The sequence below is a fragment of the Chaetura pelagica genome, unplaced genomic scaffold (genome assembly GCF_000747805.2).
Source record: "Chaetura pelagica isolate M959 unplaced genomic scaffold, ChaPel_1.0 scaffold1222, whole genome shotgun sequence".
NCBI classification, from domain to species: domain Eukaryota; kingdom Metazoa; phylum Chordata; class Aves; order Apodiformes; family Apodidae; genus Chaetura; species Chaetura pelagica.
In genome coordinates, this window is record NW_009952494.1 from 173,690 (window position 1) to 186,928 (window position 13,239).

Here is a 13,239-nt window from a genome sequence, read left to right on the forward strand (position 1 = left end):
GGCTGAAGGGTCTCTGTAGGGTCAGGAAAGTCCCTCACTCCCTCCAGTGTGGGAGGCCCTTGTTCCCAGCAGTAGGATGGCTGACGTCAGGCTGCTCTTTGTTTTCAGTGTCTGTGTTGTGAAACGTTTGGATGGAATCAGCAACATAGACGTCAGCTGAAAGAGCTAGTGAAAGAGGGAAGTGAGTGTCCCCCCCAGGCTGGGCAGACACGTCCTGGTGTGTATCCTCCCGGTGGTTAGAGGAGGGGGGAGCCCCTCCAGCACATCCCATCCCCATGTCTCATTAGCTTTCCACTGGAGACTGGCTGGAGAGAAGGTGCAGGGTGTGCAGCAGTGCCAGGGCCAAGGCAGCCCCACAAGTAGCTGAGCTGGTGCTTCTCGGGCCACTCTCAGCCAGGGCACTGCTGGTGTTGAGGCACGAACATTCAGGGGTCGGTGGTAGCTTATCAGAAGAGCTGCTCCTCATGAGCAGGGGTTAGAAGAGGTAGGTGGGCTGGTGGGCACCAGCTCCCTGGCACGGGGTGGCTCACAGGCGGCTGTCCTTGCTGTCCCCATTGGGCAGGTTCAGGGGCTGGATTTGCAGCTGCAGCCACTCGTTGGTGCTGAGGCTGGAGATGAGGGGCAGCGTCCCCAGGAGGTCAGTGTTGAAGATGCTCAGGTTGAAAGGAGCTTTCAGTTCAGGGCTGGCTTTAGAGTCCAAGGGGGCACCTGGAGCCCCACAGCTCAGGGCCCCCCAGGGAGCAAGGTCCTGTGTGTGGCTGTAGAGCTGCTCCGGAGAGGACTGCTTCAAGTACCCTTTGGCCACAGGCAGCTCAGAGCATTCTGCACCCAGCACGATGTCCATGGTGCTTGGGTGGCCCAGGAAGGGCACCCCCTTGTCTGGGTCCTGCTGGAGCTCCTGTGTACCCTGGGACTGCTGCAGGTACCCATGGAACTCCATGGCTTGTTGGAGGGTGGAGGGGCTGAGCTCTGCTTCAAGGGGCTCGCTGGCCATCCCGCTGCTGGAGGGGCAGGTGGGGCAGGGGCAGGAGCTCCCCAAGCCCACGCCACTGTCGTCACCAGTGGGAACCTGCTGCTTGTAGCCCTGGGGCTTGTGGCCTGAGGAGCAGCTCGGATCAGAGCTGCGCAGGCAAATGCCGCTGTCGGTGCTGGTGCAGCTGCTGTCCCTGCTCCCCATGGCTCTCAGACCCAGAAGGCACAGCTGGTCCTCAGGCCATGCCGGGAGCTTCCAGCCCTTCTCCAGGGGCAGCTGGGCTGTGCTGGGGCTGCTGTCCTTCTGGGGCTCCTTCTGGCACAGGAACAGCTGCTGGACAGCATCTGCATCTGAGCTGCCTGAGGATGGGGACTCCTGGTCCACCCAGAACGGGCTTTGCTTTATGAAAGACTTCTGGGAGGGAGAGAAAAAGAAGACATGAGCTGTGCTTCATCCGTGCCTCTCATAACAGCTACCCAAGCCTGCAGCTTTGCTCTGGCCACAAAAGGTGCCATGTGCCCACCCTTACCAGGACAGAGGGTGGCCTCATGGGTTTCTTTATGTAGGTGCAGGCCAGCAGAGCTCCCAGGAGGCCCAAAATCAGCAGGGTGATGAAGGAGAAGCTGAGGATGCTCAGGACCAGCTCTGCATTCCCTGCAAGAAAGGACATGCTCAGGTGAGGGGGGGAACAGCAGAGCCCTCAGTGCATGTAGCACGAAAGCATGGAGCAGCTGCCCTGGTGTGGATCCAGGTCCCGCAGAACCTCCCTTCCCCGGCTGCCCCCACGTACCGTGTCTGTGCCCGATGGCGAGGCACTGCTCGGCGGTGCGCGCGGCGCGGGTGCGCCGGCTGGCCACCTCGGGCTCCACGCTGACGCAGTACTCCGTGTCCCAGAACAGGTTGCTGATGACGAACTCCGGGGCCTTCTTCACCTCTTCGAACTGCAATGAGCAGAGCACAGGCTGGTACCTGAGAGCCCCCAGCTCCTCTGGGAGTGCTGGGCCCCCTGCTTTCTTCCCTCCTCCTCCAGCATCTCCTGGGGAAGCTGCCCAGGCTGCTCAGCAAGGCTGCTGGCGGCAGCGAGACCCAAACCCCCAGCAAGAGTTGGGGAACCTGCTGCAACGAAACCTGCAGAGAAATCTCTCTGCGATGTTGTGGCCCTGATAAAGCTCAAAATTGAGTTTTATGAAAGACTGTACTTCAAAAGGTGTGTTTTTCAACTTGAGCAGTGCTGCGTGTGACAGATGGGGACAGCACGGAGACAGCAACTCATCTCACCGTCCTGTTGTCCTGCGCCCTCCTGACGTACACCCGGTACTGCCTCGTGTGCTTCTGTATGTCGTCGTATTTCACAGTGAGGTTTCCTGCCCGGAGGAGCAGCTGCAGCTGCACATGGATGGTGTTTCCCCTCACAGAGAGGCTCTGGCCTGATAGGCGCAGGCTGGCTGCAAACGAGTCGGTTGGAAGAGCACGTTAGGGTGTTCAGTTTGCAACAGCAGGCTGAGCTGTGGCTGTTCCTCACAGCTAGTGCCACCTGCCCAAGGTTTGTCCCATTCTATCCCACAGCTGTCCTCCAGGCAAGAGGAAGAGATATCCCTGCTCTCCTGTGTCCCAGAGTTCCTCCCAAGCAGTTTGGCACCCCAAGCTCTGCCATCCCCCAAGCCTCCTGGCACCCGACCTACCTTCTTGTGGGGAGAAAGCATTGGTCCTTTGCCACGGGGACGTGTGGTTCCCTGACACAGCCCTGACCCGTGCATAGTAACGCAGGGCAGGGACCAGAGTGTAGTACGTGAGGTCGCAGGAGTGCCCTGAGATCTTCATGCAGTCTGGGATGGGTGTCCAGGAGGAATTTGTGCCATAGCTGCAGGGAGAAGAGCCCAGGGTCAGAGCAGTGCAGGCAGCTACCAGAGACTGTGTTGTCACCCTGGTTGGTGTCAGAGCCCGGGCAGGGCTGAGCCCCGTGGCTGTACTCACACTTTGTGCTCCACCTCGTAGCAGACGTCGCTGGGGCTGTCGTGTCCCGGCTCCCAGCGCAGCAGGTGATGGGCGATCTCGGCAGCAAAGCGCACCTCCCGGGGTTTGGGCAGCCGCTTCTCACCTGCAGGACTGAGGGTGAGTGTTGGGCCAGGCTGCCCAGGGGTCCCCTCCCTGCCATTGCCATTGGGACCTGAATATCTTTAAGGTCCCTTCCAACATTAATAATTCTATGATTCTGTGATTGCTGCCTCAAGGACTCACCTGGAGTTCAGCCCCTGTGTTCAGCGGCACCACTCACCCACTCAGAAAGTGCAAGGATTTTCCTGGGACTATCCCACTTCCAACTACTCATCCCCTTCCTCATCTTGTGGGTAATGTTCAGCCCAGCTGAGAGGATCTTGATGTTTTTCGGACCCAAGAAAGAAACCTACTGTATTTGCATCCCTGCCCAGCCCTGCATCTGCTCTCGGCTCTATTTGGATTCAGCTTTCCTGTTTTGCTCATCTGCTGTCAAGAAGGAACAAGCTTTTTCACACCTCCTGCCTGCAGTTCAATACTGTCACCTGGCAGCAAAGCCTGGCTTGATAACATCTGCCACCCTTTCTGTGCTGGTTTCCTCAGCAGCTGCTGTCTGCCAGCAGACATGAAGCTGTGCCTGGGGAGGAGAATTGTCAGCACAGCACCAAGCTGCGGCGTTTCACCCCAGCACCTCTGTGGGTCCAGACTACTGGAGATAAGCCAGGTTGGTGCCTGAGGACTAACACAGCCTGCAGGCTCCCAAAGAGCAAAGAAAGGTGAGTGGTGAGCAGGGAGCCCTGGCTGTGTCTGAGCTGCAGTTCTAACCACAGCAGCTCAAATGCCTGCCTTCCCCTGCCTTGGTTCCCAGCCCGGTGCTGGGATCTTGGGAGCCGTGGGGCTCTCTCTGGGCGTCCCTCTGGGAGCCGTGGGGCTCTCTCTGGGCGTCCCTCTGGGAGCCGTGGGGCTCTCTCTGGGCGTCCCTCTGGGAGCCGTGGGGCTCTCTCTGGGCGTCCCTCTGGGAGCCGTGGGGCTCTCTCTGGGCGTCCCTCTGGGAGCCGTGGGGCTCTCTCTGGGCGTCCCTCTGGGAGCCGTGGGGCTCTCTCTGGGCGTCCCTCTGGGAGCCGTGGGGCTCTCTCTGGGCGTCCCTCTGGGAGCCGTGGGGCTCTCTCTGGGCGTCCCTCTGGGAGCCGTGGGGCTCTCTCTGGGCGTCCCTCTGGGAGCCGTGGGGCTCTCTCTGGGCGTCCCTCTGGGAGCCGTGGGGCTCTCTCTGGGCGTCCCTCTGGGAGCCGTGGGGCTCTCTCTGGGCGTCCCTCTGGGAGCCGTGGGGCTCTCTCTGGGCGCATCCTCTGGGGGTGCTGGTCTGGGCGAGCAGGGTGCTGGGCTCTCCTCCACAGGGCTGCCGAGCCCTTGTTTTTCCCCCGGGGGCTGGCACAGTGACGTCTCGGAGGCGTTAGCGCAGCGGGAGGAAAGTAGCTGCGCAGAGACTTCCACTTTTCTCTACCGCCCACCCACTCAGCCACAGCGAATCTCGCAGCCCAGGCTGGGCATTTCCTACAAGCAGCCTTCAAGGAAGGGCTCTGGGGGCTTTTCTGAACATATCGCTACGCTGCTGGGAAAGGGAAAATGGGAGTAAACAGTCTTTGCTTCTTCCTTGGTTGAGGAGATGCTGAGAGCACAGCTCAGGGGGGTGAGCATCAGCCCTGAGGGCACCAGGGCCCCTTGGGCCACTGTCCTGTCCTTCCAGCAGCTGAAGATGGCCAGGTCAGCATCAACCTTATACATGAACTAATTCCAATGTATACATTTTTCAAGGCTGACTGAAATGAATAAGAAGTGGAAGAGGTTGGTTATGTGCATAAGTTTCTTTTCTAGGCTTTCCCTTCTGTTGGACTCGGCCTGTACCCTCCTGCTCCAGCCCCCAGCTTTCCTTTCCCTGTTTCTGTGGCTGAGTGACAACCTCTGTGCCCTGCAAACACCAGCACACCTGGGTGGCATTGTAAGCTGTGAGGTCTAGCATGGCAGAGGGGGCTGTGTGGTGACACTAAGACCTGAATTGCCACCCAGCTGACTGTGAGTCCTCTGCTGAGCCTTGTGGCAGGCTGAGCTACGGCAGCACGTGCTTCAGGGCTTTCCTGGGGCCTGTGTGAGCCCAGGGCCATCTGATGGAAGGCAATTTGTCTCAGAGGAGTTTCCCGCTGGGGAGTTTGTGGAAAGGACACAGATAAAAAGAGCAAGAGAAACTGAAAGTTCTCTGGACAGCCTTGGGAAGCTTCAGAGAAGGCCCTGGCTTGGTGAGCAGAGAGTCAGACTCAGTTTGCTACAGCAGAGCTGCTCCTCAAAGAGTCATCTTAAATGCCTGAAGCGGGGATTTCTGCTTTTTTCCCTGACTCTGAACAGAGTCCATCCCCTGACTCATCTTTCCTGCTAAAGCTCCTGGGCTTCCAGGAACTTGCAGCCTTGTCAGAGCAGCAGAAAATTCAGCAGTGGTGCTGCTGAGGCTGGCAGCAGGACCTCAGGCACAGCGTGGTGCCATGCCTGGCTCTCCTGGCACCCAGAGACACCCTGGGGCTATGGGGGATCTGGCCATGGGGCTCAGTGCTGGTCTCCCTCAGCAATGACTGTTCCACTGCTGATGGCCAGTCAGTAGGGATGGCAGCCTCAGCTCCCCTCCCTGGCTTTGCTTTATTCTCCTCTCCTTAGGAGACCTGCTGGTTTTCTGTCACTCTGCTTTCAGCTTATGAGTCAGATCTGGCCACCACTGAATTTGGGAGTCCTGAGATGAAGCACAGCCCATCCCACACAAAGCCACAGCTCCTGTTCCTTGTAAAGGAGTGAAAATCAGCAGTGGTGGGACCAGAAATGAGGAAGGAGGGAGCTTTGTGGAAAAGAGACTGCCAAGCTGGTCCTGCAGGTGAGGCAGTTCAGAGGCTTGGGAGAAAAGGTTGGCAGTTGAGGGGAAAATGAAACAGCCTGAGGAGAAATGACAGTTCTGCTGAACACTCAGGTGGTGAAGTGCACAGCCCTGTGCTGCTACAGAAGGCAATTTGTCTCAGAGGAGTTTCCCGCTGGGGAGTTTGTGGAAAGGACACAGATAAAAGAGCAAGAGAAACTGAAAGTGCTCTGGACAGCCTTGGGAAGCTTCAGAGAAGGCCCTGGCTTGGTGAGCAGAGAGTCAGACTCAGTTTGCTACAGCAGAGCTGCTCCTCAAAGAGTCATCTTAAATGCCTGAAGCGGGGATTTCTGCTTTTTTCCCTGACTCTGAACAGAGTCCATCCCCTGACTCATCTTTCCTGCTAAAGCTCCTGGGCTTCCAGGAACTTGCAGCCTTGTCAGAGCAGCAGAAAATTCAGCAGTGGTGCTGCTGAGGCTGGCAGCAGGACCTCAGGCACAGCGTGGTGCCATGCCTGGCTCTCCTGGCACCCAGAGACACCCTGGCTTTGGCTCTGCTCCACTGGGGCTATGGGGGATCTGGCCATGGGGCTCAGTGCTGGTCTCCCTCAGCAATGACTGTTCCACTGCTGATGGCCAGTCAGTAGGGATGGCAGCCTCAGCTCCCCTCCCTGGCTTTGCTTTATTCTCCTCTCCTTAGGAGACCTGCTGGTTTTCTGTCACTCTGCTCTCAGCTTATGAGTCAGATCTGGCCACCACTGAATTTGGGAGTCCTGAGATGAAGCACAGCCCATCCCACACAAAGCCACAGCTCCTGTTCCTTGTAAAGGAGTGAAAATCAGCAGTGGTGGGACCAGAAATGAGGAAGGAGGGAGCTTTGTGGAAAAGAGACTGCCAAGCTGGTCCTGCAGGTGAGGCAGTTCAGAGGCTTGGGAGAAAAGGTTGGCAGTTGAGGGGAAAATGAAACAGCCTGAGGAGAAATGACAGTTCTGCTGAACACTCAGGTGGTGAAGTGCACAGCCCTGTGCTGCTACATGGGTACAGGCACTGCCGGGTTCTGTGGGAGCAGCTGGTGTCCCCACATGCTGCCTGTGGTGCTAATGCTGCCCAGGCTCCCTGCCTTGTCAGTGTTTTCCCTCTTCCTCCACTAAATACCTTTTGGTGTCCTGGAAGCTGCAGGATTCATGTCCCTGTGCTGCCTTTGCTGCCCCCAGCTCTGCAGGGAGGGGCCCTGGGGGGAGCAGTGGTCTCACAGGGAAGGGAGGGGAGGGGGTCCCAGCCCCAGGCAGGCAGCAGAGGAGCCCCCAGCCAGCACACAGCCCTGTCCCTCGGCACGTCCAGCCCCTGCAGCCCCAGCAATGACCACAGACCAGCTCTGCATCAGGCCCTGCTGACCACCCAAAGCATCATAGCAAAGAGCAGCTCCATGTTCTGTGCTGGCAGGAGAGGTTTTGAGTTCATGGGCCAAACCAGTCCTCAAGAACACTGTTGAGTTTTCTCTTTATCTTCAAAATAATTGACTAATCTTTGAATAGAGATAGCCTTGATTTTAATAACCTGAAACCACCTGAGTCAGAACCACAGAGCAGGTCTTTCCCCAGAACCTCTGCAGCTACTCTGGGACAGTGAGGGCTGAAGCTGCAGCCCCCAACCCTGTGCCCAGCTTCCTCCAGCACCCTCCTGCCAGGCACTAGCCCTGGGCACTAGAAGGGGCTGCAGGGGCAAAGCAGAGGTCCTCAGTTCCATCCTCCCTCCTGCCTAGCCTGTCCCACACCCTGCAGTGGCCAGAGGGCTGGTTCTGTACCAGCACAGCTCTGCCACAGGACAAAGTGCCTTGCCTGGAAGGGCAGAGTTATCCTCTGCCCTTCCCAATTCCCTCATGCCTGGAGGATGGAGCAGAGGAGCCTCTGGGCTGGTGGAGCTGGCTTTGGCTGTACATGCTATTAGCACCTCCGTGTGCTGGCTGGGAGGGTGCAGCAGGGCTCAGAGGAGCAGTTACCAGCAGGAAAGGGTGAGAATTTCACCCAGGAGGTGTTGTGCACACACGACATTTAACATCAGGTTGTTGGGGTCAACCCCAGAAACACAGTTCTCTGTAACTTGCTTTCTGTAGGTGGTTTTGGAGAAACATCAGCAAGCAATCATTCCTGGAGCTGCCCCCGCAGTGACCTTGCCAGAAGAAAATGGGAGTAAACACCAGGATAAAAGTTATAAATAAGCTAAGGGCGAGTGTCAGGAGGACAGAGCCAGGTTTATTTCAGGGATGTCCAGTGATAGGACAAGGGGCAATAGGTGCAAACTGGAACATAGGAAGTTCCACGTAAACATCAGAAAAAACTTTGTTACTGTGGGAGTGACAGAGCAAACCCCCCTGGACACGTTCCTGTGTGATGTGCTCTGGGTGATCCTGCTCTGGCAGGGGGGTTGGACTGGATGATCTTTCCAGGTTCCTTCCAACCCCTCAGATTCTGTGATCAGGATGGACTCAGGTACCCATCTCCTCTCAGCTCGGCAATCCCCTCTCTGGGTTTGGGCCCTGGCTGTGCACAGGAGAAGGTCAGGGATTGATCCCTCTGGGAAGTGATGGGATGGGGAGCCCAGGGGCAGGGTGGAGGGGACAGTGGAATCCATTCCAGGCTTCTCAGCCTTGGAATCAAGGGCACTTGGAACATCCATGCTTGGATGGCCCTACTTGTCTCCTGGCCTTCCGCTGAGCAGGTGTGGGTGGAGAGCTGGATGAATAAGGGACTTATGCTATGAATAATCCTGGGAGAAATGTGCCTGGAAAACAGTGTTGGGACAGCGCTCATGGGAGGCACCAAAGTGCCAGATGTCCTGGGACCATCCCATGGGAGATGTTGTCCTCCTCCCTGCCAAGCCATGTGCTGCCATCACTTGGCTTGATGCCAGGCAGGAGCAGGGCTGTTTCCTGCAATGTTTTCTTACCCAGCACCTGCTCATCCATGCAACAGCCAAAGCTGGGAGCAGCCTGGTTGTGTGAAGCACCAGCTACATTTCTGGGAAACCAGATGTCTGGACATCAGAAAGCACAAAATGGAGCTGGACCTTTTTCCTTGTAATCTGGATATTTTCACCTGTTCCTCCCAAGTGTGAGTTCTGGGCTAAGCAAAGCATCTCCCAGCTTGTGCCCACAGAGGAAGAGGAAGAGAACTCAAACTTCTCACACCATGTGAAAGCTTTGCTCTCTTGCCAAGGAGTGGAAAAGGCTCTGGAGTGGGCGAGGGCAGTTAATTTTATGTCCCACCTCCTTTCCCGGACCTGCGGTAGCTCCCAGGGCTCCTGCTGCCCCTGCCCCGCGTTCCCCAGCGCAGGGAGGTATTTTGCTGTGCCGTGCCTGGAGCAGTTGGGAAACAGGCAGCAGCTGAGCCAGGCAGCAGGTCGGACTGGTTTCCCTCCTCAGCCGGCGCTGGCACTGACGTACGAGGCCGCTCAAACAGACCCTGCCCCGTCCCGGGGAGCTGGCTGTGCTCGGGCAGGATGGCTGTGCCCCAGCTCTGAGCCCCACACAGCCTCGCCGCGGCCGATGGACGGGAACACCTCCCCGGTAAGGCTCGGGCAGCTCCCCCAGCGCGGGACAGTGGGGGATACCGGGGGGTTGTTCTGTGTCCGTATGGACTTGCTTCCCTTGGGTTTTGGTGAAGGGCCTGGCTTCTCCCTCTGGTGCTCTGGGGCATTGGCTTCACAGCAGCATGTTGCTGCCGGTGGGGAGAAGGACCCAGGGTGAGCTGCCCGTGGGGCTGATGCCCCCGGCACACGGAGGCAGGAGGGCTGCCCACCAGCATCCCTGGGCTCAGCCCTAGGCTGGCACAGGAGGCCTTGGGGGCCTCCCCTGATTTTCCACACTGGAGTGGATTTGTCAGCCAGGCACACTGGCTGGGAGGGGAGGGGATACTGTGGTGGGTCCCACAGGTGCTTGGCACCTGCTTGGTACCCATGGGGCTCCTCAGCCTAAGCTCTCTGGCACCTCCTGCCAGCACATCAGCAGCAGCACAGTGGTGGCCCCAGCCCCTGTTGCTCCCCCTCGCTTGCTCCCCGAATAGTTTTTCCATGCTCCTTTTGGGTTGGGTTGACCAGGGCCTGCTCGATCTAAATCGTGGGGCCCTGCTGAGGATCCTGTCATGAGGAAAACATCCGTCCCCAGCCGGGCACTGGGCTCAGCCCGCCCAGGCGAGGCCGTGGGTAATTACGGCACCGAGCGCTGCCGGCTCTGCCAGCCACGTCCGGAACGAGCAAAGCCAGGAGTCACAGGGTGGATGGAGCTTGAGGAGAGGCAGGACCAGCTGTGACAGCCACCCTCTTCCTGCCCCCTGGCATGTGGGTGCCATAGGGGCAGGGGGGGCTCATGCCAAATCCTGGCTGGGTCCTGAGGTTATGGTAGTCTGTCCCTATCACTGCTTTACAGGGTGTTCCTAGCTCCTGGTGGCTCCAAAAGCAGGCAGAAGCACTGCATCTTGGTGACAGCAGGTTGGGAATTGGGATGCCCTCGTATGGAAACAACTGTCCCATACTGGACATCCCCACTGGGCTGCTTTGGCTTTGTGGGTTGGATTAAATGCGCCATTAGGAGTTCTGGGTACCACCCTCAGCTCTGCACCTGCAGGAGTGCTGCTTTATCTTTCCATGCCTCAGTTTGCTTTCCTGTGGAATGGGCTGAGCAGCAATTACTCAGCCCCTGGAACATTTTCTGGCCTCTGCCTGAAGGGCTTCTCACACTGGCATAGGGCAACTTGTCCCTGGCCTGATCAGCTGACTCAATTGTCACAGCTTGTTGTCCACTCTTGCAAAATGGCCCTGGTGTGCCTGGGGATTTCACCTCCCCGTGTGTTGCCCCTTTATGGCATCTGCATCTCAGCAGCGTCCACCCACAGCTCCTGCCTGCTTTGTCCCCATGGCCCTGCCCAGCCCCACGCTTTTGGCAGCTGGGGGGCTCGGGCTGGGGTCTGTCCTTGCCCAGGGAAGCACAGGAAGCCACCGTTCCGCTGCAGCGCTCCAGCAGGATGGGGTCACTGGGGAGAATGGAGCTTTCACAGGCTCAGGATGGTTTAGATCAGGTGAGTGTGAGGACAATGTCACTGTTGTGTGCCTGCTGAGCTGCTCTGCCCTGGACAATCAGGGCTGCACAGCCAGAGATGGAGACAGTTCCCTGCCTGGAACAAGGGCTGTCAGCAGCAGAGTGAAGGTGAGGAGCCAGCTGCTGAGCTCAGGTGGGAAGAACGATCCTCCTTGCAGTTTAAGGCAGGCTGCTTCCCTCCCCTCTTGATGATCCAGAATTTGGGTACCCACTGTGCCCCTCTGCTCCTCTGAGACACATTGGGCCAGCTCTGGTTGCAACACCCCAGGTGTTGCCCGGTGTCTTCTGCTCTGCCTCCCTCCCTGAAACTGCGGGTGGCTGCTGGCTGCTTTCCCTGCCTTCTTCCCTATCCCTGTGGATCCTGAGCCTCAGATCCAGCCCAGAGCTTTCCCTAGGGACTGCCCTCTGCCTGCATGGATTTGGGGGTCTTGCCTCTGCAGCAAGGAGCCAAGCTGGAGGTCAGTGCTCATGACAGCTCAGGGTGCAAAGGAGACAGTCTTCTCCAGCACTATTGCCAGTGGCTTAGGTGCTTTTCCCAGCTCTGCTGGAAGCCTCAGACCAGAGTGGCTCCAAACGGAGGTGGTGTTTATGCTCACGACAGGTTGAGGAAGGGGTTTGTGTTGCAGACAGGCACTGTTCACTCATCCCCTGGCAACCCAGGCCAGGCACAAGGTGAGCAGAGCTGGTGAGGAGTCCCCGTGTATCCCCGTTGTCCCTCCTCCCCTGGGAAGGAGCAAGGAGCTGGTGCTGCTCCCCCACACCTGACTTTCAGGCAGCAGCCTGTGGCAGTGCTTGAAGCTCTCATGGCTGGTGGAACCTTTGCAGAGAAAGTGTCAGAAAAAGGGCTCAAACCACAGCCATGCATGTGAGATAAGCATGACTCTAGGTCTGACTTTTATTCAAAAGCCAGCCAAGGATGAGTAAAGGTTTTGTGGGCAGCACTCACAGCTCGCTCACCAGGGTAATGCTCCTTACAGAAACTGCTTTGAAAAGCTGCTGCCGTTTGTTCTGTGCTCCAGTGGCTGCACAACAGCAACCAGCTGGTTACCAGGAGCCTCTTGTAAAAGTTTTGTTAGCTTCTGTGATAGATGTAAAAAGAGTTAAATACTTGGACTTTAGACTTTTAAGGAAATAGGTGGCTAATAGTTCATCCAAGTGTAAGAAAGGGCAGCTGCTCCTGTTGGGGAATAGTAAGAGCAATCTAATCTATGGTGAGCTTGTGTGTTGGCTTGAAATGTTTGTACACTGGAGGTAGAAATGTTTTAGCAACCAGCATCATCTGCTTCCTGGTGAAGCTGGGCTGTGTTTCCTAGTGCACTGGACAGATTTGTCTGGAACAGCATTGTAATTCTGCAGCTCTGCTAAGTGCAAGGGGTTAAACCTGCTGCAGAATGAGGCATGTGAAACATCAGACGTGTGGAGACAGCAAACAAAGGCCCACATAAATGATACTGCCTGGGTATTTACAAAAACCTCATTTACATCTAGACAGAAGAAATTCTTTTCCTAGGAAGGGCTCCTGGTATCAGTTCTTTGCTTCTGCAGAACAGGGGTGCAGGACCTGCTGTGGCTCTGTCTTACTGACTGCACGTGCCTTCTAGCAGTGGGCAGTGGGGATGCCCGGGGATGTTTAATGGGCACTACAAACACTCAGGGATGCTTCAGGGGCACTATGGATGCCCAGGGATGTTTAATGGGCACTACAAACACTCAGGGATGCTTCAGGGGCACTATGGATGCCCAGGGATGTTCTAGTGGTGCAATACTTGCTGTGAGAACTTGAATTCAGCGGGTGTGACTGCTCAGACTGGCTGGGGAGGACGCTGCTGGAGCCCTCTCCTGGCTGCTGTGCCAGCCCAGTCCCCCCGAGCACACTGAGGGGCTGCTCTGGTCCCCCCGGCCCCTTTGGGTGTCCTGGGCTGCCTCACACAGCTGCTGGGAAGTTCAGGCACAGGGAAAACCGCCCGTCGGCTGCAGGCGGAGCGGATTCGGGCTGGTCACGGCCAGACAGGGTGAGACGGGGACGGGCTGATGGTGCGAAACAGAAACCGAGCCGGGGAGGTGGCTCTCGGTGGCCGAGGGACGTTAGCGGAGCCTGTGCGGCGGGGGGGGGGCGCCCCCCCCCCCCCCCGCCTCGCCGGGAGATCCCCGCAAGCAGCTGCAGGAAGCGGCACCACGAGCAAACCCAGCTGCTCGGCAGCGCTGAGCCGCAGGGGCAGCGTCCCAGCGCCCGCAGCACAGTCCCCGCGACAAGAACAACCGGGATGACCAGCCAGGACGCGCTGAGCTC

At 57.7% G+C, this 13,239-nt stretch overlaps 2 protein-coding genes across 2 annotated transcripts in view; one reads left to right on the forward strand and one right to left on the reverse strand.

Moving 5' to 3' along the window:
* Positions 1 to 526: 526 nt before the first annotated feature.
* IL10RA (interleukin 10 receptor, alpha) lies at positions 527 to 3,392 on the reverse strand. Its single transcript, XM_010008894.1, has 7 exons — positions 3,382 to 3,392; positions 2,948 to 3,079; positions 2,656 to 2,834; positions 2,252 to 2,418; positions 1,764 to 1,914; positions 1,503 to 1,627; positions 527 to 1,387 (listed from the first exon to the last, which is right to left on the reverse strand). The coding sequence occupies exons 1-7, from the start codon at positions 3,390 to 3,392 to the stop codon at positions 527 to 529; spliced, it is 1,626 nt and encodes a 541-aa protein (XP_010007196.1).
* Positions 3,393 to 9,401: 6,009 nt separating this feature from the next.
* Positions 9,402 to 13,239, forward strand: part of TMPRSS13 (transmembrane protease, serine 13) — a 9,934-nt gene continuing 6,096 nt past the window's right edge. Inside the window, exon 1 of the mRNA XM_010008895.1 lies at positions 9,402 to 9,422. Within this exon, the coding sequence (XP_010007197.1) occupies positions 9,402 to 9,422 (21 nt within the window). The remainder of the gene's footprint in view (positions 9,423 to 13,239) is intronic.